Consider the following 26602-nt stretch of genomic DNA (forward strand, 5'->3'; position numbering starts at 1 on the left):
TTCCCTTCCCACCATCCCTTCCCACCTTTAAAAAAAAAAATAACCTAGAAAAACTCCAAATCCAAAAAAGCCCCAAAAGAAGAAAACTACCACGAAAGAAAACCCCAACAAAAACAAGAAACCCTCCAAAAACAAAACCTTAACAAAAAGAAGAAACCCTCCAAAAGCAAAACCCTATCAAGAAGAAACCCTCCAAAAACAAACCCTTCCCACCTTCCCTTCTCTCCTTTCCTTCTCTCCCTTCCTGCCTTCCTTCCCTTCCTTCTGTTCTTGCCTTTTCTTCCTTCCTTTCCTTCTTTTTTTTTCTTGGAGGATCTTACTTTCTTTCATTCTTTCCTTTCTTTTCTTCCTTCCTTCTTTCTTCAGGGTCTGTTTCTCTCTCTTTCCTTCCTTCCTTCCTTCTTTCCATCTCCTTGTTTCCTCTAGCCCACCTATGTCCCTCCTGGCCTGCCCTGCCACTAACAGGTAGGAGGCCCTGGCCTGATCTCCCCTTGGGCCCCCAAGAAAGAAAGACCCCCCCATGGCACCCCCAGGCTGACCTGCCTCCAAGAGACACTCTGGCCTCGCCTGGCTTGTCCTGCCACTAACAGTGCCCCTGGACTTTCCTGGCCTGCCACTAACGGTCCCTGGCCAGGCCTGCTAAGGGCCCCACTGACAATATGGGTGAGCCTGACCAGATGTAGAGAAGAGACCCACTGGTTGTGCCTGCCTCAGGTCTGCCCTGGCCTGACCTGTCCTGTCTGTAAGAGACCCCCCAGGTCAGGCCATGCCAGTCCAGGGGTCTCTGACAGGCAGGCAGGTGAGGACAGGGGCCATACCACTAAGCAGGCCAAGGGGGCCATGAGGCAGGCCATGCAAAGAGGGCTCTTACTGGCAGGGCAAGCCAGGCCAGGCGATCTCTTAGAGGCAGGCCAGGGGGGATCTTAACACGAAGACAGGCCAAAGGGGCACAGGGACAGGCCAGTCAAGGAGGGCACTTAGTAGTAGGAGGCCCTTGGCATCATGCCCGTTCAGGGCAGTCCTTAGTGGCAGGTGAGGGCCTAGGGGACCTAGGGGCAGCCCAGGCCATTGGTGCCCTTGGTGGCAGACCAGTCCAGGACAGAGGTAGCCCACAGTGCCAGGCCAAAACAGGCCAGCAGGGTCCTCAGAACAGCCCAGGAGAAGTCAGGAGAGTCCTTGTCTCTGAGCCGGGCCAGCAGGGTCCTACAGACAGTCTAGGCCAGGCTAGGGAAGCCCTAGGGGCAGGCCAGGCAGGGACAGGACTTCCTTAGGAGCAGTCCAGGCCATGTGAGGGGCACTTGGGGTAGGCCTGACCATGGTAGACCTAGTGGCAGGCCAAGCTGGTCTGGGGGGCCCTAGGAGTTGGCTGGGCCAGTCTATGGGGTTCTTATGGGCAGGTAAGTCCAGTGTGGCTCTTAGTTCCAGGCCAGGCCAGGCCAGGCCAGGGAGGCCATAGGGGAAGGCCAGAGAGGGGACCCCTTAATGCTAGGCCAGACCAAGGAAGCACTTGGGGCAGGCCTGGGGGGTCCTTAGCATAAGGGGGGCTGTTAACAGCAGCGGGGCCCTGAATACTAGGCCTGGCCATGGAGGCTCTTAGTGCCAAGTATTCTATTATAGCCACACAAAATGGGCTAAAACAGAAAATTGGTAACAGGAGTGCGGTGTGCATTATAGCGGACACTTGAAAATGTGGAAATGGCTTTGGAACTGGGTGTTGAGGAGAGTTTGGAGGAATTTGGAGGGCTAAGAAGTAGAGCAAAAGATTAGGGAGAGTTTGGAATGTCTTAGAGACCCATTAAGTGGTGGTGAGCAGAATGCTTATGGAAATATGGACTGTAAAGACCATTCAAAGGAGGTCTCAGACAGAAATAACAAGTTTATTGGAAACTGGGACAAATGCACCCTTGCTGCGAACTGACAAAGAACTTGGCTGCATTGTGCCCTAGGACTTTGTGGAAGTTGGAACTTAAGAATTGTGAACCAGAGTATTGGGTGGAAGAAGTTTCTAAGCAGCAGAGCATGAAGGAAGCTGCATGGATACTTGTAAGAGCCTGCTCTGAGTTACGGCAGCAAAGGCATGACATAAAGCCAGAATTGAAAAGGGAAGCAGAGTGTAAGGATTTGTAAAATTTGCAGCCTGGCCGTGTGGTAGAGAAGCAAAGAGCATTCTCAGAAGGAAATTCCATGGTACTAAGAAGATTAACAAAAGAATGGGATTATCAAGAGATAAATGCCCTGAAGGCATTGCAGAAGCCTCTGGGGCCAACTCTTCCATTCCAGGCCCAAAGATCTAGGGAGACAGAATTGCCTTGGGGAACTGGCTTGAGGAGCCCTCCACGGGCTCACTGCTCAGGGCCACCTGAGGAAACTGCTTCAAAGCACCCCGGCTGCTTTGGCTGCTCCAGCTTTGGCTAAATTGGCCCCAGGTGTGGCTGGACCCATAGATTTGGAAAAAACAAGCCAGAAGCCTTGGTGAGTCCATGTGGTGTTAGGTCTTCAGGCTCACAGAATGCCAGAGCTTGGAAGGCTTGGGAGCTCCAACCAGATTTCAAAGGATGCATGGAAAAGTCTGGGGGCCCAGGAAGAGATCTGTCACAGGGCTGGAGTCACCAGACAGCCTTCACTAGATCAATGCTAAATAGAAATGTGGGGTCAGAGTTGCAGCAGAGAAACCCCATCAGCACCATGTCTAGTGGAGCCATGAGAGCAGGCCTGCCATGGAGACCCCAGACGTGTGGAGCTACAGAGTGGAACGACAGCCTGGGATTGCTGAAGTGTGGCCTGTGACCAGGAAAACCGTAGGAGCAGAGTGGCCTGAGGACTTGGGGACCCAGCCCCACACCAGCACGCAGAGCATGTGGAACGTGAACTCGAAGTACATGATTCACCATCTTCGACATTTGACGCCTGCCCTGCTGGATTTCATTCTTGCTTAGGACCTGATACCCCTTTCTTTGGGCCTATTTCTCCCGTTTGGAATGGGATTATGTACCCCATGTTTGTCCCACCACTGCATGTTAGAAGTAGATTACTTGTGTTGATTTCACAGATGGGAGTTTGAACTTTGGACTCTCGAGTTGAAACGACTGTGGGGATGAAATGAATGTGTTTGCATGTGGAAAGGACATGAGTCTGGGGAACCAAGGGCAGAATGTAGTGGATTGAATTATGTGTCCCCTGCATTTTATGTGTTAGAAACACAGCTCCACTGTGACTGTTAAGACGGTGGAAAATCCTATTATGGTAATTGGAAGGTGGAGCTTTGAAGAGGTGATTGGATTGTAGGACCGTGCAGGACTGAATGGATTAAAAATAGTGGTCAGGGGTGTGGTTCTGAGGGTTTTCAAAGAGGAGCACATGAGAGCCTCTCTCTCTCTGCCCTCTCTGCTCCCATCATCTTGCAAAGTGAGACGCATGCTGGTGTTTGAGACTCTGTGTCATCCAACCGACCCATCCATTCCAATGCTTATAACGTTTGGGCTGTTTCAAGTTTATTTTTTGATCTTATGAAAATGCTGCTCCTATAATTCATGCTTCTTTCCAAATGCCCACATATAACAAATTTTACCTGTTGGAGAGAAATTACTGGGTTGTAGATTATGTGTAATTTCAAACTTATAGGAAATGCCCATGAGTGTGTGAATAGACCCGCCACCTCTGCATGTGATACTTTATTTCGCAAGATCAACAACGTTGGAACTGCCTCAATTAGTAATTTTTGCCTATCAGTGTACATGCAATAGGATTTCCGTGTGATTTTTATATTGCTTTTTTTAATTACCAATGAGATTGAGCATTTTTCACATATGATATTTTGTTTCCTACAAAATATTTATCAGTTATTTTAATTCATTTGTATGTTTATTGGTTTCTTATGATTTCCTTATCTACCCTGCACACTGATCTTTTTCATTTATAGGCACCACAAATATTTGCTCCCAGATAGTGGTTTATCTTTGCACTCTCTTTATTCTACATTTTAACAAGCTGTTAATTTAAATAGAATTGAATTTCTCAACCTCTTACTTTGTAACATGCTGTTTTTTCTTATATAAGGAAACGTTCCCTATTCTGAAGTGTCAAAGGACAAAATTACAACAAATTTAAAGATCTCATTGTGATTCTACAATCAGGCAACAGGTCATTTCGTGAAAATAAGTTCCAGTGAGCCAAGCAGAGGAGGTTGGTTTTATGAACAGAAAAGTCTGAAGAAAGCAGAGACAAAGAACAAAAGCTGGACTGGTCATTTCAAAGTCACTTTCATTGTAAGGTGCAGACAGGAGGACAGAACAATAGAAAAACAATTGACGATTTGACATCAGGTTACTTCTGGCTGCCCTTTTTTGTAGGAATTACAGCAGAGGGAACTTCATTCTTACACCTAGAAGATCAAACTGACCTGTTTGGGAATTTGACCTGATTGATTTCTCAGGAGGTCAGACCACAACTTGGTTTAGATTTGGTGACGTGGAACTTAGTAGGGGTGACCCCAGTTTGATTTTTAGGCTGGTCTTTCGGAACCTAGTGCAGGAACCTCATCTGAACCAATGGCCTCATAATTTTATTTACAGAAGTTATTAAAACACTTGCTGCATCTTCTAAGAGTGTTGTAGTTTCTCCTTCACATGTAAACAATAAGTTAATTATTGTACATGGAGTTGGTAGGAGGGAATTCATTATTCCGCTGTAGATGACCAGTTGTCACTGTCCCATGTGTCAATGTGTCTATCACTTCTACCACTTCGCAGCAATACCTCATCTGTCATCATCATTGCTTGACCTTGATTCACTGAAATTTGGCAAAAGCAGTGTTTGGGGAAAAAGAGGATGAGGGGTTAGTGTGGTGAGACTTTGGCGCCTGGGTGGCTGTGGTGTCATCCACGTTATGAAACAGCAGCTGAGCTACTGTCTGACGGCTAAAAGTTGATGGAGGGAAAGATGACAGATCCAGCTGCAGGAGGGGACACACTGGCAGCGCTGGCCAAGTGAGAGAGAACGGTGAGACCTGAGCCTGGTTCATGCACTTGGCCTCTGGTCTCTCCACCAGGCCAGAGGAGAAAGGGCCCCCATGTTCCCAAAGGTGAGCTTGGAATGGGCAGAAAATGTTCCAAGTCTGCATGGCATTGGGAGGGGAGAAGAAAGTTAAATCAGTTCCCAGGGCCGGAGCAAACTTTTAGACAAAACAGGGGTCGGGGGCACTCCAGCCTCTTTTCAACCTGCCGCTGGTGCTGCCAGAGCTCCTGACCAGTCAAGATCTCCCCTGGCACTTGTAATGTTGTCCCCGAAATGCCAAATTTACTGCCAGGGCTTGGTTGTGGGTTGTACTGAGTTCCCCCAGAAAGACACGCCCATGTCCTCACCCCTGGTTCCTGGGAGTGTGACCTTATTTGTAAATAAGGTTTTTGCAGATATAATCAACTTAGGAGGAGGTCATGAGGGTGGGCCCTAATCTAATATGACTGGTGTCCTTGTAAGAAGCAGAAAATGCCACATGAAGACACTCACGGAAGATGGCCATGCGAAGACGGAGGCAGAGATTGGAATTATGCTGCCACAAGCAAAAGGACACCTGGGGCCCCCAGAAACTCCAAGGGACAAGGGACACTACTGCACCTGCACACGTGATGAAAAGGAAGAAAATGTCACACGCCTGTGGTTTTACAAATGCTGCAGGGATCCTCTCAATCCACTTGGCATTGCCCTAGTGGGGCTCTCTGTGGTGGCTCTGCACGTGTGACAAGTCTCTGACTGGGTCCTCAGGCTGTCAGTGAAAGCTCTGAAAGCCAGGTGGAGATTTCCCTGGTCCTCTTATATGTAAAAATCTAGACTCCCCCTCTTGCCACCCCATGATCCTTCTCCTTTAATTGATTTCATGTTTTCCATAGCAGGCACAACACCTGGCTTGTTGTCAATTTTTTGGTTGTTTGGGTAAGCCCTTTCAGGCAAATTTTAGGTAGAAACAAAGATAGATGGAGCCCTAGTTTTATTTATTGCTGAATTGCTGGAATTTACAATGCCTAGAATATAATAGATACTAAGTAAATTTGTCAATAAGTTAATTAAGCTATTTGTACTCTATCCTATTTCAGTAGTGTTCTGTAAAACCATGTGCAAAATGATAATTTAAATAGACTTAAATTCTCCATTAATTTACATTTTGATTTCAGAAACATGTTTCTCTGGATAATAAAGTGATCTTAATTAAACACACTTTAGGTATCTAACATCTATTTTTAAGAACATTTTCTATTTGTCAGCCTGTACCCTGGCCACACCAATTTCTCCCACTTCCACTAAAGAGATATTTAAATGTCCAGGTAATTCTCAACCATTCAAGCAGAATTATGGACATTTTCTTTTTGTTAGAATTTATACTGCAAATAAGTGGTTTGCATTTTGACATTAAATTATATTGTAAAGTTTTTGTTCACATTAGTTCCCAAGTTAGAAAATATTTATAAAACTGATGGATTTCACAAAGCATTATTTTCATTTCTAAGATTTTTAATTTATTTTTTACACATGCAATCAGAATTTTAAAAGATGAGGTGGCAAGAGTTACCAGCCTTAAAATACTTGTTTATAGTATCGTTTACACACACATGTATATCTACACACGTGTGCATGTGCGCGTGTGTGTATTCTGTACCTTTTTGGTACTACTGCCGCACTGCTACATTGTATCAAAATTGGACTTCTTACGTATCTATCTTCAGCACACACTCTGAGCCCCATGAGAAAACGTGAGGCTTATTTCCTTATCTATCTCTGCATTTGCAAAACCTAGGTCAGTACCTGACATGTAATATCTGGTCAATAAATGTCACGTTGTTTTTTTCTATTGAATTGTAATTGCACTTAGCAAGATGTTCACAAACTGCTTTCAGAGGTGTACGCGTTCTGCAACATGGGAGTGGTGCTGTAGGCGTCCATACACGGAGTGCTCCGAATATCAAACCAACCTTCATGCTGTAATGCTCAGTAACTTAATTAAACTCTCCAAGAAACTAATAATCACCAGAAATAACTCTTTTTTCCCCAACATTTTCTTTTCTCTCCCCTGATGTCCCTACACCCCAATTTTAGAAGCAGATCGTGTTATGACAAATACAAAATTACTAGAGTATCATTTGTCTTAAACCGAGGTTGAGAATGTCATGAATCTACTTTACACGTCAAGTTCAGTTCAGGACGTGGATATGACTCTTTCCTGAGAGCTTGCAATTTCATACAGCAGATAAGTTATACACAAAAAATATGTGAAAAAATAGAGAATTGTGGCTTAAATGTATAAAGAATTTATAGGATTTCTGTGCATGAAGTGACAATGGTCATTTTGTCCCTGAAACATTCAGGAAAAATTTGAAAAGAAACGGTCCGTGAAATTATTCTGCTTGCTATAATCTCAGTATGAACACTCTTTATTTATGAGTTTTCTTTCTTTCTTTCTTTTTTTTTTGGTCCTTTTCGTGACCGGCACTCAGCCAGTGAGTGCACCGGCCAGTCCTATATAGGATCCGAACCCGCGGCGGGAGCGTCACCGCGCTCCCAGCGCCGCACTCTCCCGAGTGTGCCATGGGCTCGGCCCTATTTGTGAGTTTTTTTATCGTGGCAGACAGGAAGACAATATTATAAATATGCCAATTCTCTCCGTTAATCCGTATTTAGGCTAATGTAAAATGAAACAGTAAATCAATAGTGTGTTTGAACTAGAGAAGCTTATTTTAGAGTGTTTATGGTCAAATAAGTGTTCAAGAATAATCGGAGGAATTCTGTTGCAGTGAGGGAAGACTAGTTCTGTAAACTGTTAAAACACATGCTGATGTCTCAGGACATAAAACGTGCACTGGAACTGGTACCAAGAAACGACACCAAATGCCTATGGAATATTAGTGTACATAGGAAATGATGGGAATGCAAAAAAGGGGAGAAATTTAGCACAATTCCAAGAATATCAAAGGTTTAAGTGAAGTGGTAGCAATTGAAATCGTAAATATAAATTTAAATACAGAAAAAATTAAAGGTGGAGTCAAAATGGATATGCAGAGCACTCAAGGCAAGAATCAACCAAAACTTGCAGGTGAAGACAAATGTTTGGGGGCAGGATGAAGAAAATGGCATTAAAACTGGTTTTAACTGGGGGAAAACAATGTGTAAAAGTGAAGGAAACCTGGGGCTATCATATGCACAATGCAGAAACTGGTTTTTGTCTAAGAAAAGGTATGTGTTTATTTGCACGAAGGAGCCTGAGATTATATGTAGTTGCAGAGGGAAAAGAGCTGTAAAGAATGAGGTTTTGGCGGTATGCACTGAAAAGATGCAACAGGGTGGAGAGTAACTTGACGTTCTAGATTGGGCATGTGGAGACCTCCAGGGATAAGGTAGTTAAAGAATGTGTTAGGTAGTGGAGGAGCCTGGAGAAACTTACGCTGAGTGAAACAAGCAAAGCACAGAGCGATCAATACCGCATGTGCTCGTAAGTGGGAGCTAAGACTGGAGGAAGGAAGGAAGGAAAGACCTCAGCGGTGTGCTGGGCTTGCAGAGGACAGAGCAGACCCAGGGATACAAAGTGGAGTGGGGGAGAGGGGGAGGGGGGGAGGGAGGTTGGGGATCATTGGGTGGGGACACGGGGTACAATTGCAATCTGTGGTAATGGGCATGCTGCCAGTATGATCTGGGCTTCACATCCCGGGCACAAGGGGTGACAATCAGCTTTGTATCTCAAGAATATTCTTAAGAGTGCGGTTTGAGTTGGGAGAACAGGAAGCTCTCAGTGTGGACGCAGAGTGGGTTTTCCTGGTGACTGGGTGAAGGAGGCCGGGTGTCGTGTAGTGGCTGCCTCGGGGGTGTCCTGTCCTGGAAGAAGCTTCTGTAAGGAAATGTGGTAACTGGAGGAGCCTTGCTGAGGCCTGGAAGCAGCTCACCAGAGCTCTGGGGGAGGCTTTGGAAGGACACCCAGCTGCTGGCCGTCCAGCATGCCGAGGAGCTGGAGGTGGGCGCCCCAGGCACTCGGGGGCTGGGGACAACCCACGCAGAGACCTGGCAGTAGAGAGGGGGCTCGCGACCTTCCCACCACCCCATGTGTAGGGCCCTTGTGATGGACTTTAGGTGTCAGTGTGATTAAGGACTGCATGGAGAGCTGGTAAAGCACTGTGGGTGCCACCTCAGGTGGGGGCTGTGATGACCTCTTTTGCAGCCCCAGCCCCCTGCTTAGGCCACAGGGGTTCAGGCAGTAACTGCTGGGTAAGTCTTCTGGAAACACGAAGTATGTTGCCTGCAGGCACACGTAGTTCATAAACACACACGCGTACGCTGTACTGTCAGTAAACTGCTGAGAAACACGTAAGGACATCTAGGAAGAGGATTTGGTTTTCTTTCTCACTGTCCATAGACAGAAAAGAATGTGAGAAGAGATTTTATTTTTCTAGCTGGATATTTGTAAAGATGTGAAGTCACCCTGCAGAATCAAAGAGCTGAGTTTGCCTAGATGTTCTATTCTAGATAGTGTTGCAGATCTGACCCTCTCTGCTGCAGACGGGAGCTCGCATTGCTCCCTCTCACCATAGAACTGGGTGCCCTATTCCTGCCCCCACATCCCACCCACACTGTCCAGTCTCGCCTCTTCCTCCTAGGCTGTCCCGTCTGGTGGCTTTTTTCTGTGTCCCAGACGATGGACCCCCTGGCCTCGGTGCCTCCTCTGTCTGGAATTCCTCTCCCTTCCCTTTATCCAAATCCCACAGAACCTTCCAGGCATGCCCATGTGCACCCCCACTCAGCCTGCGGTTCGTTTTGAGGGTCATTTTGGGGGGCATGAAACACGTTTCTTCCCCACCCTCGGTCTTCCTCTGGACTATCAGTGCAACATGTCAGTCTCTCCCCAGATAGTTGCTGACTGAGCGGAAACCTCAGGCACACACAGTTCCAACGGGCCCCGGCGGGTACGGCAAAATTATGCTGGGGGCACCTTTTGTCTCTCAGACGGCAGCAGAGCCAAATTTCTGGTGTCTCAAGTAATGGAGAAAGACGGTGCCTACATGTGGTCTCCAGAAGGTTCCAAACGCTCCTGCCCACCAGGCCGTTCCGGCCCCACGCCCCCCCATCTCTTGTATCTCACTTAGTTTCCTTAGAACTGTGGCTCGAAATTCCTTGTCAGTCATTTCAAGGACTTCCTGATCGACAGGATTTTCCTTGGGTGGTGACGTGCTTTCTTGATTTTTCATATTTCTGGTGTCTTTCCTTTGGTGTTTAGTCATTGTGGCAGGGGGTATCACGGTCCACTCGTTCCAGCCTGGATCCTGAAGGGACTTCCAATTCTGGGCAGTGGGAACTGGCCTGGGCTGGGGGTCCCACGGCACCTGCCTGTCCCGGCGCGGCCGACTCCCCCACATCTCAATCCAAATTGCTAAGTAATGGTCAGTGTTACTCTCCTGGACACACTTGTGGGGTTGTTCAAATGTAGGTATTTCACAAGGCATTGGAAGAACTCTGCCAGCTGCAGGAGAGCTGGAGAGCCCGGCAAGCGGTAAACAGATCGACAGACTTCAAAAACTTCAAAACCGTGAAAATATTTGGCCCCTGCTTGAGAGCACAGGGTCCTGGGCCGAGTGCCCAGGGCTGACACCAGGTGGGTAGAGAGGAGCAGCGTGACCTGGGGCAGGCTGGCCTGTGACCTGGAGCAGGCTAGTGCTTCAATCACAGGCTTCCCCAGCGGCTGTAAAAGGCAAATGGGTTTAAGGGCTTGGCCAGGTGCCCGGCACGTCACAAACAGTCCCCAAATGGTAACGATCATCGTTACAAGTATGAATAAAGAACAGGATGGCACAGCAGTAAGAGGTGAATGCGTTTAACAGCGTGATAAACAGCCCACCCCGGGGGTCCTCACCCCCAGTCCCATCTGTCCCGCAGACACCCAGAAAGACGGCAGCCGCCACCAGAGAGCATTATCTATAAAGTATCTTCTCTTTATTTAAGTTAAACAATTTTCAAGGATGGTTTCCATCTATAAAATGGACAAGGTACAAGCACTGTACAGCAGTTCTTTTTAAAAATCAACTGGAAAAGAAAATTACCAAACTATATTCTGAATCTGCAAAACATACTCACAGAAATCATCACTGCAGCTTTGATGAAGACAGAGGAAAGACCGCCACAGGGCAGACAACCCGCTTGGCCACGCTTTGCCCCAAGTGCTCTTAGTAAGGAAGGTTTTAGTTTTAAAAACAGGAGGGGAGGGTGGGACAGTCCTGATGACTAGAAAACGATGCAACCGCAGTGGGTCACTTTGGCACGCTGCGTCATGTAAACATAGCTCGCCGCGAAGACCCCCTCCCCGCCTTCCTCCGCTTGTGACGCCCACACCAGCCAAAGCCACCCGCCAGCTCAGGGACGGGCTGCAGCCCCCAGGCCGTGGCCAGCACCGGGGACTGGGTAGACCTGTCCCAGTGGTACCCAGGTTGATGAGACTCCTGGGTGGGTGGAGGACTCATCAGAAAACATGACTGAAATCAAGCCAGGATTGTTCTGCGTCTGTATCTTCTCCTCTAACAGTAGTAGCAGCTCATGGGTGACAGGATCTGACGGCAGAGGCCGGGGCTGGGGCTGAGCCTACAGTGCAGACCCTGTCCTGCCTGTGCTCGACAGCCCTGCGCACGTGTCTGCGTGTGACCTTTCTTAGACCCTTCCCTGACGTCCACCTTGAAAGACAGAGCCTACGGCCACGCTGCCAGTGGAAAACCCTCCTGGCTGCTTGGCAGAGTGAGAAACAGGACCTAGGACAGACACCCTGCCAGGCCCCCACGTAGTCCCACTGATGTAAAGGGCACATGTGGGGCTTCTGCAATGAAGGAAGAGAGACCAGCAACGGTCCCTCCCCAGAAGACAAGGGCAGCAAGGAGAGGGCATGGCGGGGTCTGCCGGGGCCACTCCTGACCCCATGACCTCTGCAGTCCACAAGAGGGGCTTGAACATGTGCCCTGAACACGCTCCTCACACCACGAGGCAGCTTGCAGGCTGCCTGGCCTGCAAGCCTCTTTGAGACTGGGTGTCTGTGGGGATGGGAGGGGGCGGGCAGTGGCCACGGGGTGACAAAAGACCCATCCCGCAGCGCTGGGGCACGGCCGAGGCAAGGGCTCCCAGGCCAAAACCTGGGCATCTCTTCCTACGGCCACTTCTGGTTCATGCCTGTCCTGTGGTTCATGCAAGACCTCAGGCTCCCATCTCACCCCGAAAGCTCAGTGTAAAAGAGCATTGTTGGGTTCTGACCCTTCCTAATTCTTTACCCCAAATCCCCGAAGCAGTCACCTCCTCCTGGTGGGTGTGGGAGGGAGTAGAGGGCAAGGCAGGACATGCTGCCTGGCTGGAGCACAGCAGGACGTGGTCACACAGGGCTGTGACCCTGGTCTGTGTTCAGGCTGACAGGCTGCCAGCAGCTCAGTTAACTCCGAAGGCCCAGCGTGCAGGGGCTGAGGATCTCAGCCCTGTGCTAGCCGGTGACAGCTGCCTACAGCCATCGGTCTGCCCTGTCACAGATGCTGGGAGCTGTGGGGTTGGTTTGTTTTCCCTAGAGAAAGAAATTTAATCTAAAAAGAGACCCAAAGCTGTATTTGTCAAAATAAGGAACCCATCCAGGTTTACAGATACCAACAGCACGCAAAGCAGATTCCAACACACAGCAGTGACTCCCAAGCTGAAGCCACACACAGCTGTGGGCCAGGCTGGTGGTCCGGGGTAAGCCCCTGAGCTGGCTGCACGGCACCTGCTGGCTAATCAGGCTCCAGGGGACAAAAGAGGCCACTTTCTCCCCCTGAGGGAACCAGAGCTTTGTGGGCAATTCACAGGAGGACGACGGCCTACAGAAACCATAGGGAACTAACCGAGTGTTCTTTCTATATACTTGTACTTAGTGTCCCACCATAGAAAAGTTCATATGCAAATACAGCAAGGACATCAGGTGGCAGCGGCCCGGGCTAGGAAGACGGTCGGGGACGGAGGACCAGAGGAAGGAGATAACTACGGAAACCTGTAGAACGACACGAGTCGGTTTTCTGGAAGCCACACGTGATGTCGATGGGATCAAACATGGAGATTCAGAAAGATGTCCCCCGCTGCCAGGGCACCTGCAGAGCGTCCCCTCCCTGTCCTCCAGCACATCCACGTGGCCCGCGTCGGTCACGGCTGGGGTGCTCCTCAGCTGCAGAGCAAGCGGGGGGCAGAGGCTGGCAGTGGGGACGGGCTGTTCTCTGTGGCCACCGGTGCCAGTCTGCACGGTCCCCGGGGCCTTGCTGAAGTTCTCTGACTTTCGGACCATGATGGAACACTGAGGTATATAGTTTCGCGGAAAGTTTGAGAAACCTAATCGAGAACGTGATCACCGAGCTCAGCCTGACGGTGCGGGCGACAGGCGGCGGGGCCACGGGCTCCTACGGCTGCAGGTTCAGCGAGAACTTCCACTGCTGGGACAGGGCCGGGCCACACACCTCCACGCTCAGGCCGCCGCTCTTGGCCGTGCGGCTGTCCAGGCACAGGTTGCTGCCCACGTGCCGCAGCTTGGAGTTGCCCTCGATCTGCTCCCATTTCTGCAAAAGACAGGAGACACCGCTCAGAGTGAGCATGCACGGGACAACACGGGACACAGCCACCTTCGGGGTCTTCCGGTGGCATTAAAAACAGACACAGACTTCTGCCTGGTCCTGAAGGCTGGGAGTCAGCAGGGCCCCACGCAAAGCAGCCACAGGGCTGAAGAGGGACTGGGAAGGACGGGGCGCTCTCTGCCTCGGTTCCAAACTCAGACCTCCCCTCCGCCCCACCCTTGGGTGTCCCCTCGTCCAGCGCCCTGAGCACCCGCCCATGTCAGTAGCACAGGGACCTGGTGAGGAGGAAGCGCGTTCATTCACAAGCAGACCCGATCCAGCCACGTCTCACCCCAGGAAAGGAGCCTCAGGAGCCCGAGCTGGAGGCCAGCCCTGCCCGAGGCCCCGGGCCGGGCACCTCCACACTCCTGCTGAGGGTCTGACGCCGGGCTGAGCCAGGGCAGAGGGGACGAGAGGCTGTGTGAGCCCATGTCATGCTGAGGACCCCGTGCTGTGCGAGGTGGGGGCTGGGCGGTGTCTGCCGAGTCCTGGACGTGCCACGCACGAAGCACGCAGCATCATGTCCCCTGCTCGAGCTCACACGCTGGAGCCAAACCAACAGCCAGACTCGTCCACGCCACCCACCAACCGAGCCAGGAAACAAAGCCCACAACTCGGCCTCAGCAAACCTGAGGGGCCCTGGCCTCGCGGTTCAGCAAGTAACAAACACCCGCATTTAAAACCTCTAATGTTTGTTCTTAAAAACAAAACAAAAAACACGCTTTTTCCTCCCCAAAGTGCTCCCTTCATCAACATACTCGTGGTTCTGATTTTTACACCACGTGCGCTGAAGCTCCTTCACGCGAGCACGTCTGCAGATCCTTTCCACACTGGGGGATCACATTTCCTCACTCTCGCCCCCTTTCCCCTTGACTCTGCAAATGCACACGTGTCACCAACACATGACGTGCCCAGAAACCAAATATCCCAGTGGGCAAGATGGTGCAGCTCCAGGTAATGTCCACTGTGGAGCCTCCTCGACGGGCAAATGAGCGAGGCAGGGGGTCAGGGCGGGCAACAGAGCCTGTGCCCGGGACCTGGATGCCCACGCAGAGCCCTGGAGCACGTGCGCAGCTGACCTGGCCACCTGCCCCCCGGAGCTCTGCCAACAGTGACAGTCAGCAGTCAGGGACCCTCTCCGTTCATTTCCGTGCCTCCCTGGTCACCGCCCATCCACTGTTCCTCACTGTCATGTAAAGTGTGTGCTCAGGCAGCCCTGTCACTCAGAGCGCCAGGAGTCTCCCCACAAAGACTGTGAAATGAGCTTGATTCTGGCCCCTGGAGGCCTCTGCCTGTCAAGTGTCGAAGCACCAACTGCAGGCAGGATGTGAGAGACACGAGCAGAGCCCAGCTCTGCCGCTGGAAGGTGGGACAGGGCAGGCTTCTGTGTCGCCGGACTCCCCTGAAACAGCCCCCACGCCCTCCTAACAGGCGAGTCGGGGTCTTCCACGTCTGTCCGCCTCGCATCCAGAATCGCTGCTGTTTGCAGGCCTTTTCACGTCACGCAGAGGCGACACGGGCTGTCAGTCTGGCTCCCAAGAACTGGGACTGTGCTGGAATACCTGCCAGCCCTGGACATGAAGCAGGGTGACGGCAATGATCTGCTTTTGAATCGGGTCTCGGGAACAGTGGGTGCCAGCACCGCCTCACCCATCCACTCCCGAGGACACCTGCCCGTGACACCCAGGAAAGTGTGCATGAGTGTCGAGCTGGGCGTGCCCCCCACTGGGGGTCTCTCTTACTCACCAGGTTTTAAGTGAGCCATAAAACCACACTATCCACACGAACGGACACGTACAGACAATGACAACAGGGGACCCCCCATGTGGCACCATGCGGGGTGTGCCGAGTGGATGGGGGGACACCCTGACACGGTGTGGGGCTGAGACAGACGGACGAGAGCGGGCCCTCTGCAAGCACTCCCCTGACAACCGGGGTCCGAGCAGGTGATGCTGGGGGGACACTGCTTCTCTGGTCCTCAGTTTTCCCCTCTATGAGATGCATGTTGGACTAGAAGCCTGTGTAGGCTCTTGGCTCCAGCAGGCGCTGTGCCTCAGTTTCCCTACACTCCATCTATCTCCTAAGGAGGGACTGTGAGAAGGTGAGCCAGCACTCCACGTACGGGCACACGGGAAGGTCCTTCTGTGCTTGCACTTCTATCCCTGACACTGACCATCACCCCACAGCTCAAGAAAGGGGGCCTCCAAGTTTCCACGGTGAACTGTCAGCGAAAAGCAGCGGACGAGGAAACGCACCCGCTCTGAGCTGTCAGGAAAAGGGACGTGTGTGCTCGTGTCTACTGCACGTGTGCATAAAGCCTCATCCACGCGAACTCCAGTCACTGGAATTTCCGCAGATTTAGAGGAAAACGGTTCACTAGTGAACATAAACACGCCACTTCTCTTTAGAGTGTTTGGTGGCATGCAGAGGAGGAGGACACATCAGAGACCAGCAGCGCCGGCCTCGGGCGTAAGCGGATGGGCGGTGTTGCCCGGCGGTGCTCGCGGCTTGGGGACCGTACCTGTCTGCTGTCGTTCTCCCGGCAGCCCTGCAGCCTCACGAGCGAGCCGGGCGCGCGGTCCACCACGGTGAGACACAGGTCCATGTGCTTCACCGCCTTCTCCTTGGTCAGGGCCCACTCCTGGAACACAAAACTGAAGTCAGCGGCAGCCACGCACGGCTGCGACAGGAACGCAGACGGGTCACGTGAGGGCTGAGAGGTGACCCCTGAGCCAACTCAGACCAAGCTGCTTTTTGCCTGTAATTAAACGTGAACTGTGAAAACAGCAGCTCCGGCTGGGTCACCCACGAGGTGGACTGGCAGGAGTCTGCGTTGACACGCACATACGCACGACACAGCTAAACGTGACCCGGTGCCTGCATGTGCCAGGCTCTACTCTAAGCCCTTGATACCGCAGCCCCACGAGGGACTGTTATTCTCATTTTACAGATGAGAAGCCTGGGCCAGACTGTGTTTAAATAACTTGCCTGTGACTTTTTTTTTTTTTTTTTTAAAGATGACCGGTAAGGGGATCTTAACCCTTGACTTAGGATCCCCCCCCATATGGGATCCGAACCCGTGGCCTTGGTGTTATCAGCACCACACTCTCCCGAGTGAGCCACGGGCTGGCCCTTGCCTATGATTTTTAAAAATACAAACACACACGCGCACATTAATGGCTATGCCTTGGGTTGAGGGTCCCCTCAAAACTCAGTCACCCCTATGACAGTATAAAGAGGGCAGGAAGTCCTATTATGATAATTGAAAGGTGGGGCCTTGAAGAGGTGCTTAGACTGTGGCACTGACCATGTGGAGGGACTGGATTAATAACGGTGGTCAGGGCATGGTTCTGAGGGCTTTAAAAGGAGAGCACATGAGGGTGAGTCTCTCTCTGCTCTGCTGTTTTCTGCCACGTGAGACCCCTGCATTGCCACCACCAAAGAAGACCCTCAGCAGATGTGTTCCCTGGACTGTGGACTTGCCAGCCCCTGAAACTGGCAATAAATTTCATTTTCTTACAAATCACCCCGTTCCATGTACTTTACTATAAGCAACAGATATGGACTAATACAGGCTGAGACAGGCCTTAGTATTCGGAATACTAAACGAGACCATCTGAAAGGGCAGGAAGCCCGAGATCAGAGAAGGGTGGACGTGGTCACAGGCAGCAGAGGGGCCGGAGCCTGCTCTGGGCAGGGCCACAGCGGAGCAGGCAGGTGAGGTTTCCAACCATCACCCTGGGACTGGACCCTCGAAGGGAAAAGCACCCACCTAAACCCTTCAGGACCCAGAGCAGCGAGGCCTCTTCCCACTCAGAATCCCACAGGCACACACATCGTCCCCCAGCCCCCTCTGCTCTAGGCCAGGCAGCGGCTGTGGCCCCTCACTTCCCACCTGCCCGGCGACCACCTGCCGCACACAGCCGCGTGACTCAGGTGCGCTCACAGTGCCCAGCTCGCTGTCTAGTACCTAAATCACACTGGAACAAGTGGTCTGTGATTAGAAACACATTAAAACCTGAAGCCTCCCGTGTCAGGCCCTACCCCACCACGGATGGGGTGCACTGTCTCCGGCTCCCGCAGGAGCCTGTGGGGGAGACATCTGGGAATCAGGGAAGCCACCTTCCCTGTCTGCAGGCTTCCTCGTCCCCCAGCAGGTAGTGACGCAAGTGTCACCTCCGTGGGCTTCAATCTTCTCCCCTTCTAACGAGTGTTTCTCACGTTCTACTACCAAAAATCAGTTCTAGGTCACATCAAATTTGGGAAACACTGGACGTGTGCCACGTTTCTCTTTTGAAAATGCAGCTATTAAAGGCTCTGAAAAGTCCTGGAGAGAAAAACCTGCTTGGCCTGTGGACTGCACGGATGCACGTGGGAGAGGCGAACCCGGACATTCCAGGACGCTGTCATCGTGCATGGCTGAGCTACAGAGGGCTCTTCCAGGTCACTCATGCTTTGGACGGTGTCACATAATAAATATGTATCTGGTCTCTGCCCCCGGGTTCCTGGCAGAATGCACGCCTCAGCACTGTAATTTCCCGAGCTACGGGGGCGCTACGTTAGGAGATCTTTTGTTCGAGGGTTTGGATTTTGACTCTGATTCCTGGCACAAAGCTCCCAACCCCTTGGAATTTCCCAGGTGACAGGAATGTCTTCTGTCCTAAGGAGGCGTGTCTTGGTGGTTCCTGGGTGGGGCTGGCCGCCAGAAAGACCAGGCCACGATGAGACGCCTGGGACGCACAGTTCCACCCTGCATCCTCCAGGAAAGCAGCAGGGCTGGAGACTGGGCTTGTGACTGATTGTGCCTATGTGATGAAACCTCCGTAAAAACCCCTGAACTAGGGGTTGGGGAACACATGGAGGTGCAGGGAGGGTGGGGAGTCCAGGGAAGGCGTGGGAGCTCCGTGTCCCCACCCCACTCCCAGGCCCCATCCTGTGCCATGTCTTCCTGAGTTGTACCCTTTCACTAGCAAATGACTGAACCCAGAGGGAGTCGTGGGAACCCCGACTCACAGCCTGCTGGTTAGAAGCACAGGTGACAACCGGGACTCGGGACTGGTGTCTGCGGTGAGGGCATCTTGTGTGACTGAGCCCTTCACCTGTGGGGTCTGTGCTAACTCCGGGTGGTTAGTGTTGGCACTGAACTGACTTGTAGGACCCCAGCTGTGTCTGCAAAGTACGAGAACGGCTTGGTCTGGGGAAAACCCCATACGTCTGGCGTCGGAAGTGAAGGTTTGTGTGAGTCTAGAGCAGGAAACGCACTTTGGTTTTCCTGTTCGTTTGGTTGCAGAAACGCTGGAGTGTTGAGCAGAGAGGAAGGTGTGTGTGCTTTCCTGGGTGCAGACAGCCTTCCGGACAAAGAGGTCTGGGAAGAAGCGTCCCTGCTCCCGTCACTCGGGACAGGTGCCGGTCACACCCTTGCACGTGTGTGTGAAGCCACGGCACAGTGACGCTCTCGCGGGTGGCAGGCGAGCCGTGCATGTGGAGGAGACTGTCCTTGGTGCTGGGGTGGGGGAAGGTTTGCTGACAGCAGAGATGACATCTGAGCTCCTCCGCCACCTTCTTGCCATCGTGTGCTTTGTCATAGTAAAGCACACTTTACGCCGAATTCCCCAGAAACAGACTCCCCTGCGCAAAAGACAGCTGCCTGCCACTCTGTTCCTCTGTCGCATTTCAATGATCTGAATTTGTAAAATATGGCTCATAAGTATCTAAGAAGTGCTTTCCTGAGCTGCCACTCTTAAAAGCACGTTCATTAGTGTGTCTGCTGAGGCTCTGCCAGAAACCAGATAACAGACCTCACTCTTCCCGAGCACTGTGCCCTGTTGCAGGCAGGAAATACTAATTTCTCTCTCATTTCTCATCCATACGGCACATGACCCCAAAATGTGTCCCTTTCCCTCAGTTCACAGAGGGCTCACTCGGGTGGGCTCAGGAGCCGGAAAGTCCACACAGCAGCAAGCGAGTCTCTGCCTGCTGTCACCTCCAGAACCACAGTAACAAACAGCCGGCAGCCACATGTGGCCAATCACATGACATTCGTTAAAATTAAATAAAATTAGAAATTTAATGTCACTCCCCTGGCCACAGGCAGGGGCCACTCTGGACAGTACAATCTAGTGCATCTGTCACAGCACACGGACCTACTGGGCAGCACTTGTTAGAAAGACGCTTGCTGGCCTCTAGTGGGTCCGTGGAGGGAGTTGTCCCCAGGTGAGTGGTAAGGTCATCATGTCACACCCGCTGCAGAACCCTTGCTGCCCATTCAGAATCACTTGGGGACTCTTCAAGACTAGGTGCCCTCCGACCTCAGACAAATTAAATCAGGCTCTCTGGGCAGGGGACCTGGTTGGCATTTTGCAGAAGCTCTCGGGGTGGTTCTGCACACAGGCACCAGAGGAGGGTGGGGTACGACCACCCTGGAGGGGGCAGCACACTTGCAGGAAGCGGGGAAAGCCCCGTGACAACAGCAGCAAGGACCCTGCAGTGAGGCTTTGTTGGCAGACTGAGGCCTGGACTCTGGCCGCCACCCAGCACTGTCCCCTCTCCTGGGAGCAGCCAGCCCTGGGAGGCCTCCCATGCTGTCCCCATCTGTTTCCTCCCCAAAAGGGCATCCTGAGAGCGGCTCGTCACCAGTGAGCTCCATGCCCATAATTTCCTGTCCAAACCACGACATCCTGCGACTGAAACGGGGAACGAGTAAAAAGTAAAGTCATGGGGGGCACGAGGTGCAAGCTGGCAACATGCTGGCAGCCCAGGACACATGGTCCCCCACCTCCGGGCCTGCAGAGAAGAATGCCCAAGACCACCATGGGCACCCCTGGGAGGCCAGGGCCGGAGGAATAAAGGACTTGCTCCTGGAGAGGTGGGGTTGTCATAGCTGCACGGCACAAGCCAAGTCTCTGTCTCCTGCTGAGCCACCACCGCAGGGCCCAATGCCATGTTTCTAGCCATGGGATAAAAGTCACACACACCCACTCCCTGACGACCCACTCCCCACGCTGAGGGGACTGAGCCTGTCATAGGGCCCAGGGAAGACACTCTGGCCAGGAGGTCCTCCAGGAGGAGCCTGGACACGCTTCTTCCCAAATGCTCTGTGGATGAAGACGTATCCCTCCCAGTGGAGCTGCGCAGACAGGCAGGCTTGACCCCGCCGACGCCACGCGATCGCAGAGCCTGACAGCATGGCCAGGGAACCCCCACAGTCACACGCACAGGACAGGCCAGTGGGGGAGAGCGGAAAGCCCGAGAACACAGACGGGGCCGGATCTGGGGGCACCCTGTCCATCCTCTTGTACCCACAGACCCAAGGGGAGCTCTGCCCACCCCAGGAAACCACCCCAGTGTCTGCATTTGGTGAGATCTGAATGAAGGCCGTGCTGCCGAACCCCGAAGCCCCCCTCTCTCTCCTGGGTTCAGCGCAGCTTCCAGAGAACTCGGTCCACCGCGTCCCCTTCCTCACGAGACTTCGCTTTTCTGAGGGCATTTCAGTACTTTTTTGCGATGGCTTTGCATGGAAACAGACAAAAATTCTCTCCCTGTGCTTTCCCTGCCTCAGCCTGAAGCCCAAAGCGAGGAAAGAAACACAGTCGTGGTCAGTGCAGGGGCAGAGCAGGTCCCACACTCCCTCCTGTCCCGCCGCCAGCAGCACAAGAACAGAACCGCCGCTGCCACATGGGCCCACATGGCCACCAGGAACATGAGACCCTGAGGGTGTCGCTGGGCCCCCCAGCCCCAGCCGTAAGTGGAACCACATTCAACGTCATGGCCTTGGACAGAGGAGTGACCGAGGACACAAACGCATGTGGTGGGACTGCACTTTCTCTTCCGCCTTCGCCTACCCCACAGTCACAGACTCCCCTTGACTTGTGATGGAGTTACACCCCTAGAAACCCATTGCAAGTCAAAAATAGCACAAGTTGAAATGCATTTAATACACATAACCTACCCAACATCACAATACGGTTTCTACTGAATGTGTGTCTCTTTCACACTATTGTGAGGTTGGGCCATCGTGAGTCAGGCCACTGTGAGTTGGGCCATTGTGAGGTTGGGACAGCATGTGTTGGGCCATTGTGAAGTCAAGATATTGTGAGTCAGCCCATTGTGAAGTTGGGCCACTGTGAGTTGGGCCATCGTGAGTCAGGCCATAGTGAAGTCTAGCCACTGTAAGTCGAGCCATCGTGAACCAGGCACATCATGAGTTGGGGACCAACTGCACCAGCTGGCTCTTGGCCCCACTTCTCTCACTTCCTTGCTCTTTCCTCCCCTATCCTTTCCTTCCTTCCTCTTCATGGGTTCCTCCACGGGGACCCCATGCCATAGGATTAAATACTTAAAACCTGAAAATCAAGCGATGCCCAGAGGCTGGCCCTTGCACTCCCCACGGCCTGTAGCCTGTTCCCTGCAGAGCATCCTCAAGACCTAGAGGCTAAGAGCAGAGGCCAGACCCCGGAGGCCTGGGAATGGCATGTGTGCTGAGGCGGGGCAGGGCCAGGCCCTAACACCTGCCCCATGCTGATGGGGACCGGTCCAGTCCAGCCCAAGACAGGACGTTCTCTTCCCTTGCCTAATCCAGGGTGTCTGGACCATTCCACACAACCACTAACTAAAACCACATCACCAAGTGCCCAGAAAGGGGCCAAAGTATTTGGGGACTGTGCTGTTCCCTGACAGTCGCTTTGGAGAACTTGGAACAGCAAACGTCACATGCAAGCAGGAGCCCTCTGGCAAAAATGCTTCTCGTTAAGAAGGTTCTGGGTCAACCATTGTTTTCTGAACCGCAGGCCCTCTTGGTGCCAGGCAAGTCTTCCAGAAGGAGACGAGAGCACACAGCTCTGCCCAACTTCGTTGTGCATGACGCTCGTGTTTTACCCAAACACCTGTTATCATCTCGTGGGAAAACCACCTGGGAACACACAGGTCACGGCCAGGCCCCCCAAGCCTCCCCGGACCTCTCTCCTTTCCAGTGACAGGGGAAGGTGGGGGTTTTACGCTTCCAGGAAACGATGTGTGCGTGTCTCACACTGAAGTGACTGCTAACATCTCACACCCGAGCCACCGGTACCTGACAGGCGGTGATGACGCGGCTCTAGCAGCAGCAGCAGCCACAGTGCCTGCGGCTGAGCACCTGTTACGTGGCGCACGAGGCAGGTGTGGAGGCCACACTCGAGGCCAGTCACAGACACAGAATGGGCGCGTTGGGGTGAGGACAGGGCAGGGAGGACAGAGCTGGCAGGAAGAAGGAAGCAGGAGACGGCCCGTGCCACTGTCCTGCAGCTGTGCCTGGACAAGGAGGCCTGGCCGAGGGGCTGAAGTCAGCTTCAACCAGCTCACCCCTTGCCACTGCCGCAGAGACTGGCCCGAGAGGCTGTGACCAGCAGGAACTGCCCGCCCAGGAGGAAGGTGGCAGCCCGGACAGGGGTGGAGTCCACCCACACGTACCTGGTTCCCCCCGGCATTGTGACATTCATACACTCCAACGACACCATCGGCAAAGTGGCCCAGCGTGTCGAGGCAGTTGGTTCCCTGCTGCAAGGCCCCAAATGCGATATCCTGATGGTCTGGCACCCTGGAAAGCAACGCGAGAATCCTGCTTAATTCCACATGACCGCCAGCTCCTGTCCACCAACCCTGTGCCCGGTGACCTCCTCCCAGGCAGCAGGAACAAGGGAGAGGCCAGCGCCGGGCAGGGGACGTCCCCCACCACAGGCAGGGGTGTCCGTGACCCGGCACTTCTCTGAGCCTCTGGAGGATTCTTTCTACTCTGAATCAGGCAGTTTTTCCAGAAAGCTCCCGGCCCTCCCCAGTGTCTGCTGGAAGTCAGTGAGAAATTAATCAATGTGGTCCGATCCTGCTGCCTTGGACTTCTCAAGAGACTTGGGATCTGACCTTACCGACTGCAGGGGAGACCATGAGGGGGTTTGTCAGCGGCCTAAACAAGGAACGGAGACCAGCAGGGAAGAGCAGCGTGCTCGAGACTCAGTCTCCCTCCGCAGGTGCCAGCTGCGTGCAGATGCGAGCTCTAAACCCCAGTGCACTCTCCTGTCTACACCTGCTAAGCAGGTCTGCTGCAAATGTCACCTAAGACACTTCACAGACAGCATTTCAGCCCCAAGTAGCAATGGTCACAGACACAGTAAAACCCGAAGCTGGTGTCCCCTCGCCCTGCAGGGACGGGGAGGCCCATTCACAGCAGTGGTTCTGAATGCCTCAGTTGGGGTCTTAGGTGGGTGCAAGGCCTGGGGTTGCCCCAAATCACAGATGACTTCAGTGAGAAACTACATTTAATGTCACTCTGTCCGGCTTCGTCACCCACCCAGCCACAGCCAGCTGGGACAGCCGAGGCAGAGCCGGTGCCATCGTGGGGTGACATCCACTGCTGGGAAGCCCCTCCACTGCCGGGGGGAGACCAGGACCAGGCTTCCCCCTGGAGACCATCCTTGCTCTCAGTCCCCTGCAAATGCCACACCCTGGAGGGAAACCGAGGCAGGAGGACCCTACTCCCTCCTGCTCCTCCTGGGGCACAGCCACCCAGCATCTTACATGTTACTGTGAAAGCAGAGGACACAGTTCCAAAAGCCATTGAGCAAGCACTGTGAGCCAGGGTGATGGTGGCAGCCCATATGCACAGTGGCTGTGTGGGAGACACAGGAGCCTGGAACCTGCTCCAGGGCTATTAGGTAAGGACGTGCCTCATGAGGAGAGGAAGTTCGGCCACCTCCCAAACCTGGCGGGCCTGCGCATCTCCTGCAGGACATGGAGCCCACGGGAGCTTAAAACAAGCGGCCGGTGAAGAGACGAGGCCAGGAGGGCGCTTCTGTGTCACTGGCCACACGGTCAGACCAGCCCAGATGAGCAGTCCCATGTCAGGTCCCTGTGCCCTGAGCCTCGCTGGGGCCGCTTCCTGCCAGCCCACTGGAGGGACAGCAGTGCCCCATGGGCTGCAGCAAGGCAGGGAGGGATGGGCTGACGCTCATGGGCAAGGGCAGAGGAGGGACACATGAGACAGCCGGTCAGGCAGACCACAGAGGCCAGGAGGGCATCGAGGGCACCTGACGAGGCTGCTGGAAAACTGTCCCCTGGGTCACCTGCCCATCATCCCACCAATGGGGAACAAGCTAAAACAAGGTGATGCTCGGGGATGGCCTCCAGGTCCAGGAAGAACAGGGGGATGGCTCTGCAGAGGAAGGGGCGGGAGGCCACAGGGACACCTGGGGACAGCCATGGGGCCAGGACACTGCTCTTACCGCCTGCAGCTCAACTTCTGAAGGCCTCTGCCATGTCTCTGACCTTTTTTTTTTTGACGGTTGGCTGGTACAGGGGGAATCCAAACGCTTGGCCTTGACTCTGACCTTTGCTTCTAAGCCCTCACGAGGTGAAACGTGGGGTCCCGGGACTCACCTTAGTTCTGGATAGACATTTTCAAGGTACCACTTGAAAGGCTTGCAGCCGAGTTTCTTCCTAAGCTCCAGTCTGCTCTGAATGCTGCAGGACAGGGAAACGGGACCGCCTTACACACTGGAAGAACGACGGGCTCTCTCTACAGTGAACCTGAAAATCTGCCGGTGAGCACAGCCCGGCCCCCGCCCACCTCGGGCCCCGTCCAACCTCCACCCGGGAGCTGTTCTCAACTCTGGCCGCAGCCCCCAGCCTACCCACACAAGGACCCCCAAGTGAGCAGGAGAAGGCAGACGTGACACTCACTTTCCATAAGGAACGTTCCTGGCAGAAGGCACTGCTGCGTAATAGAAGTTCTTGTATTGATCCATCCAGACCTCTGCAGCCCGGCGGGTGTTGCTAGAAACAAAGTAAATCTTCTGAGGAGCAATCCGCTTTCTAACTGTCAGCATCCCTCCATCGCCCTGTCTACTGGGAGTGCCACAAGAGGGTCCCCAGGTGCACAGCAGCTCCACTGGGATGCGCAGCTCCGGGCAGAGCAGGCTGCCCCACCGAGCACCCCAGCTGCCCACGCTGCTGCACTGGTGGGCAGCCGGAGCTCAGCGGGGTGAACCAAACAAACGCAGCCGCTTTCTTGTCTTTCACGGCACAGATATTATCAAAGAGCAGAAGTCAAAGCCAGAACTATGGCACAGGCAGGAATTTTAAAGAAGGGACTGGAGCTGTACGGTAAAGGAGGACAGAAGAGAGCTACTCTTTTAGCAACTCGGATGAGGTGTCCACAGAGGGCCAGGGCCAGAGACCCTGGCAAGGGAGCCTTGGTCTCTGCAGCCTCTCATGTTGTGAAGACAGCTCTGGGGAAAGGTAGGACTAGAGAAGAGACACTGCTGGAATCACTCTCTTTTCTGCCGACCAGAGCTGAGAGTGTCCTGTGTGGACCAGGAAGAGTGACAGGAAGGGGCAGCAGCTTCGTGCCCCATGCTGGGCTCCTCTGCACCCTGCTCGAGCACAGACAGAGCAGGCCTTTCGAGAAGGAGGGAAACCAGTGCTTACGCCTCAGTCATGGAGACACCCACGCTTCATGCAAACAGGCCCTGGGACAAGCTGCTTTTGGGTGTGATGTGTGCTGATGGGACCACACAAGCAGTCACATCTGTGGACGATTCTTTCAAAGGGCCCATGGAGCAGTTAACACAGCAAGCTCCTGGCTTCCCTCTCCTGACCCGGCTCCAAGGCAGGCCCACACTCAGGGACCCACAGAGGAGGTATCTGTTCTCCCAAAATAAGAGTGGCAGGGAGGCAGCACTCCCTTTTTAAAATAATTCCTTCTCTCTACCAGACAGGTCTCTGTTAGACGGTGAGCCTTTCTAATGGTCTGAGCTGCAACTATTCAAATAACTTCTGCTCAGGGTCTGCACCGTGCACGTGCAGTGATGTTATAGCTTTCATCTCTCAATGGCGAGGAGACGGGGAAGTGGTTTAGAACGCCCTTGCACGAACGCACCCCTCCCCAGCCCTGGGGTTCTGCTCCCAGACATCTGCCCCAGGAAACAACCAAACAGGAATGAAAATGC

General features: G+C 53.2%; 1 protein-coding gene across 1 annotated transcript in view; it reads right to left on the reverse strand.

The window, feature by feature from the left end:
• Window positions 1-10961: 10961 nt before the first annotated feature.
• The window catches only part of GALNT2 (polypeptide N-acetylgalactosaminyltransferase 2), a 148153-nt gene continuing 132512 nt past the window's right edge, over window positions 10962-26602 (reverse strand). The window contains exons 12-16 of the mRNA XM_063082798.1: window positions 25335-25427; window positions 25032-25115; window positions 23073-23199; window positions 16150-16269; window positions 10962-13574 (exon numbers count right to left, since the gene is read on the reverse strand). Coding sequence (XP_062938868.1) covers window positions 13419-13574; window positions 16150-16269; window positions 23073-23199; window positions 25032-25115; window positions 25335-25427 — 580 coding nt within the window. The 3' untranslated portion in view covers window positions 10962-13418. The remainder of the gene's footprint in view (window positions 13575-16149; window positions 16270-23072; window positions 23200-25031; window positions 25116-25334; window positions 25428-26602) is intronic.

Source organism: Cynocephalus volans, chromosome 18 (assembly GCF_027409185.1).
Source record: "Cynocephalus volans isolate mCynVol1 chromosome 18, mCynVol1.pri, whole genome shotgun sequence".
Classification (NCBI taxonomy): Eukaryota; Metazoa; Chordata; class Mammalia; order Dermoptera; family Cynocephalidae; genus Cynocephalus; species Cynocephalus volans.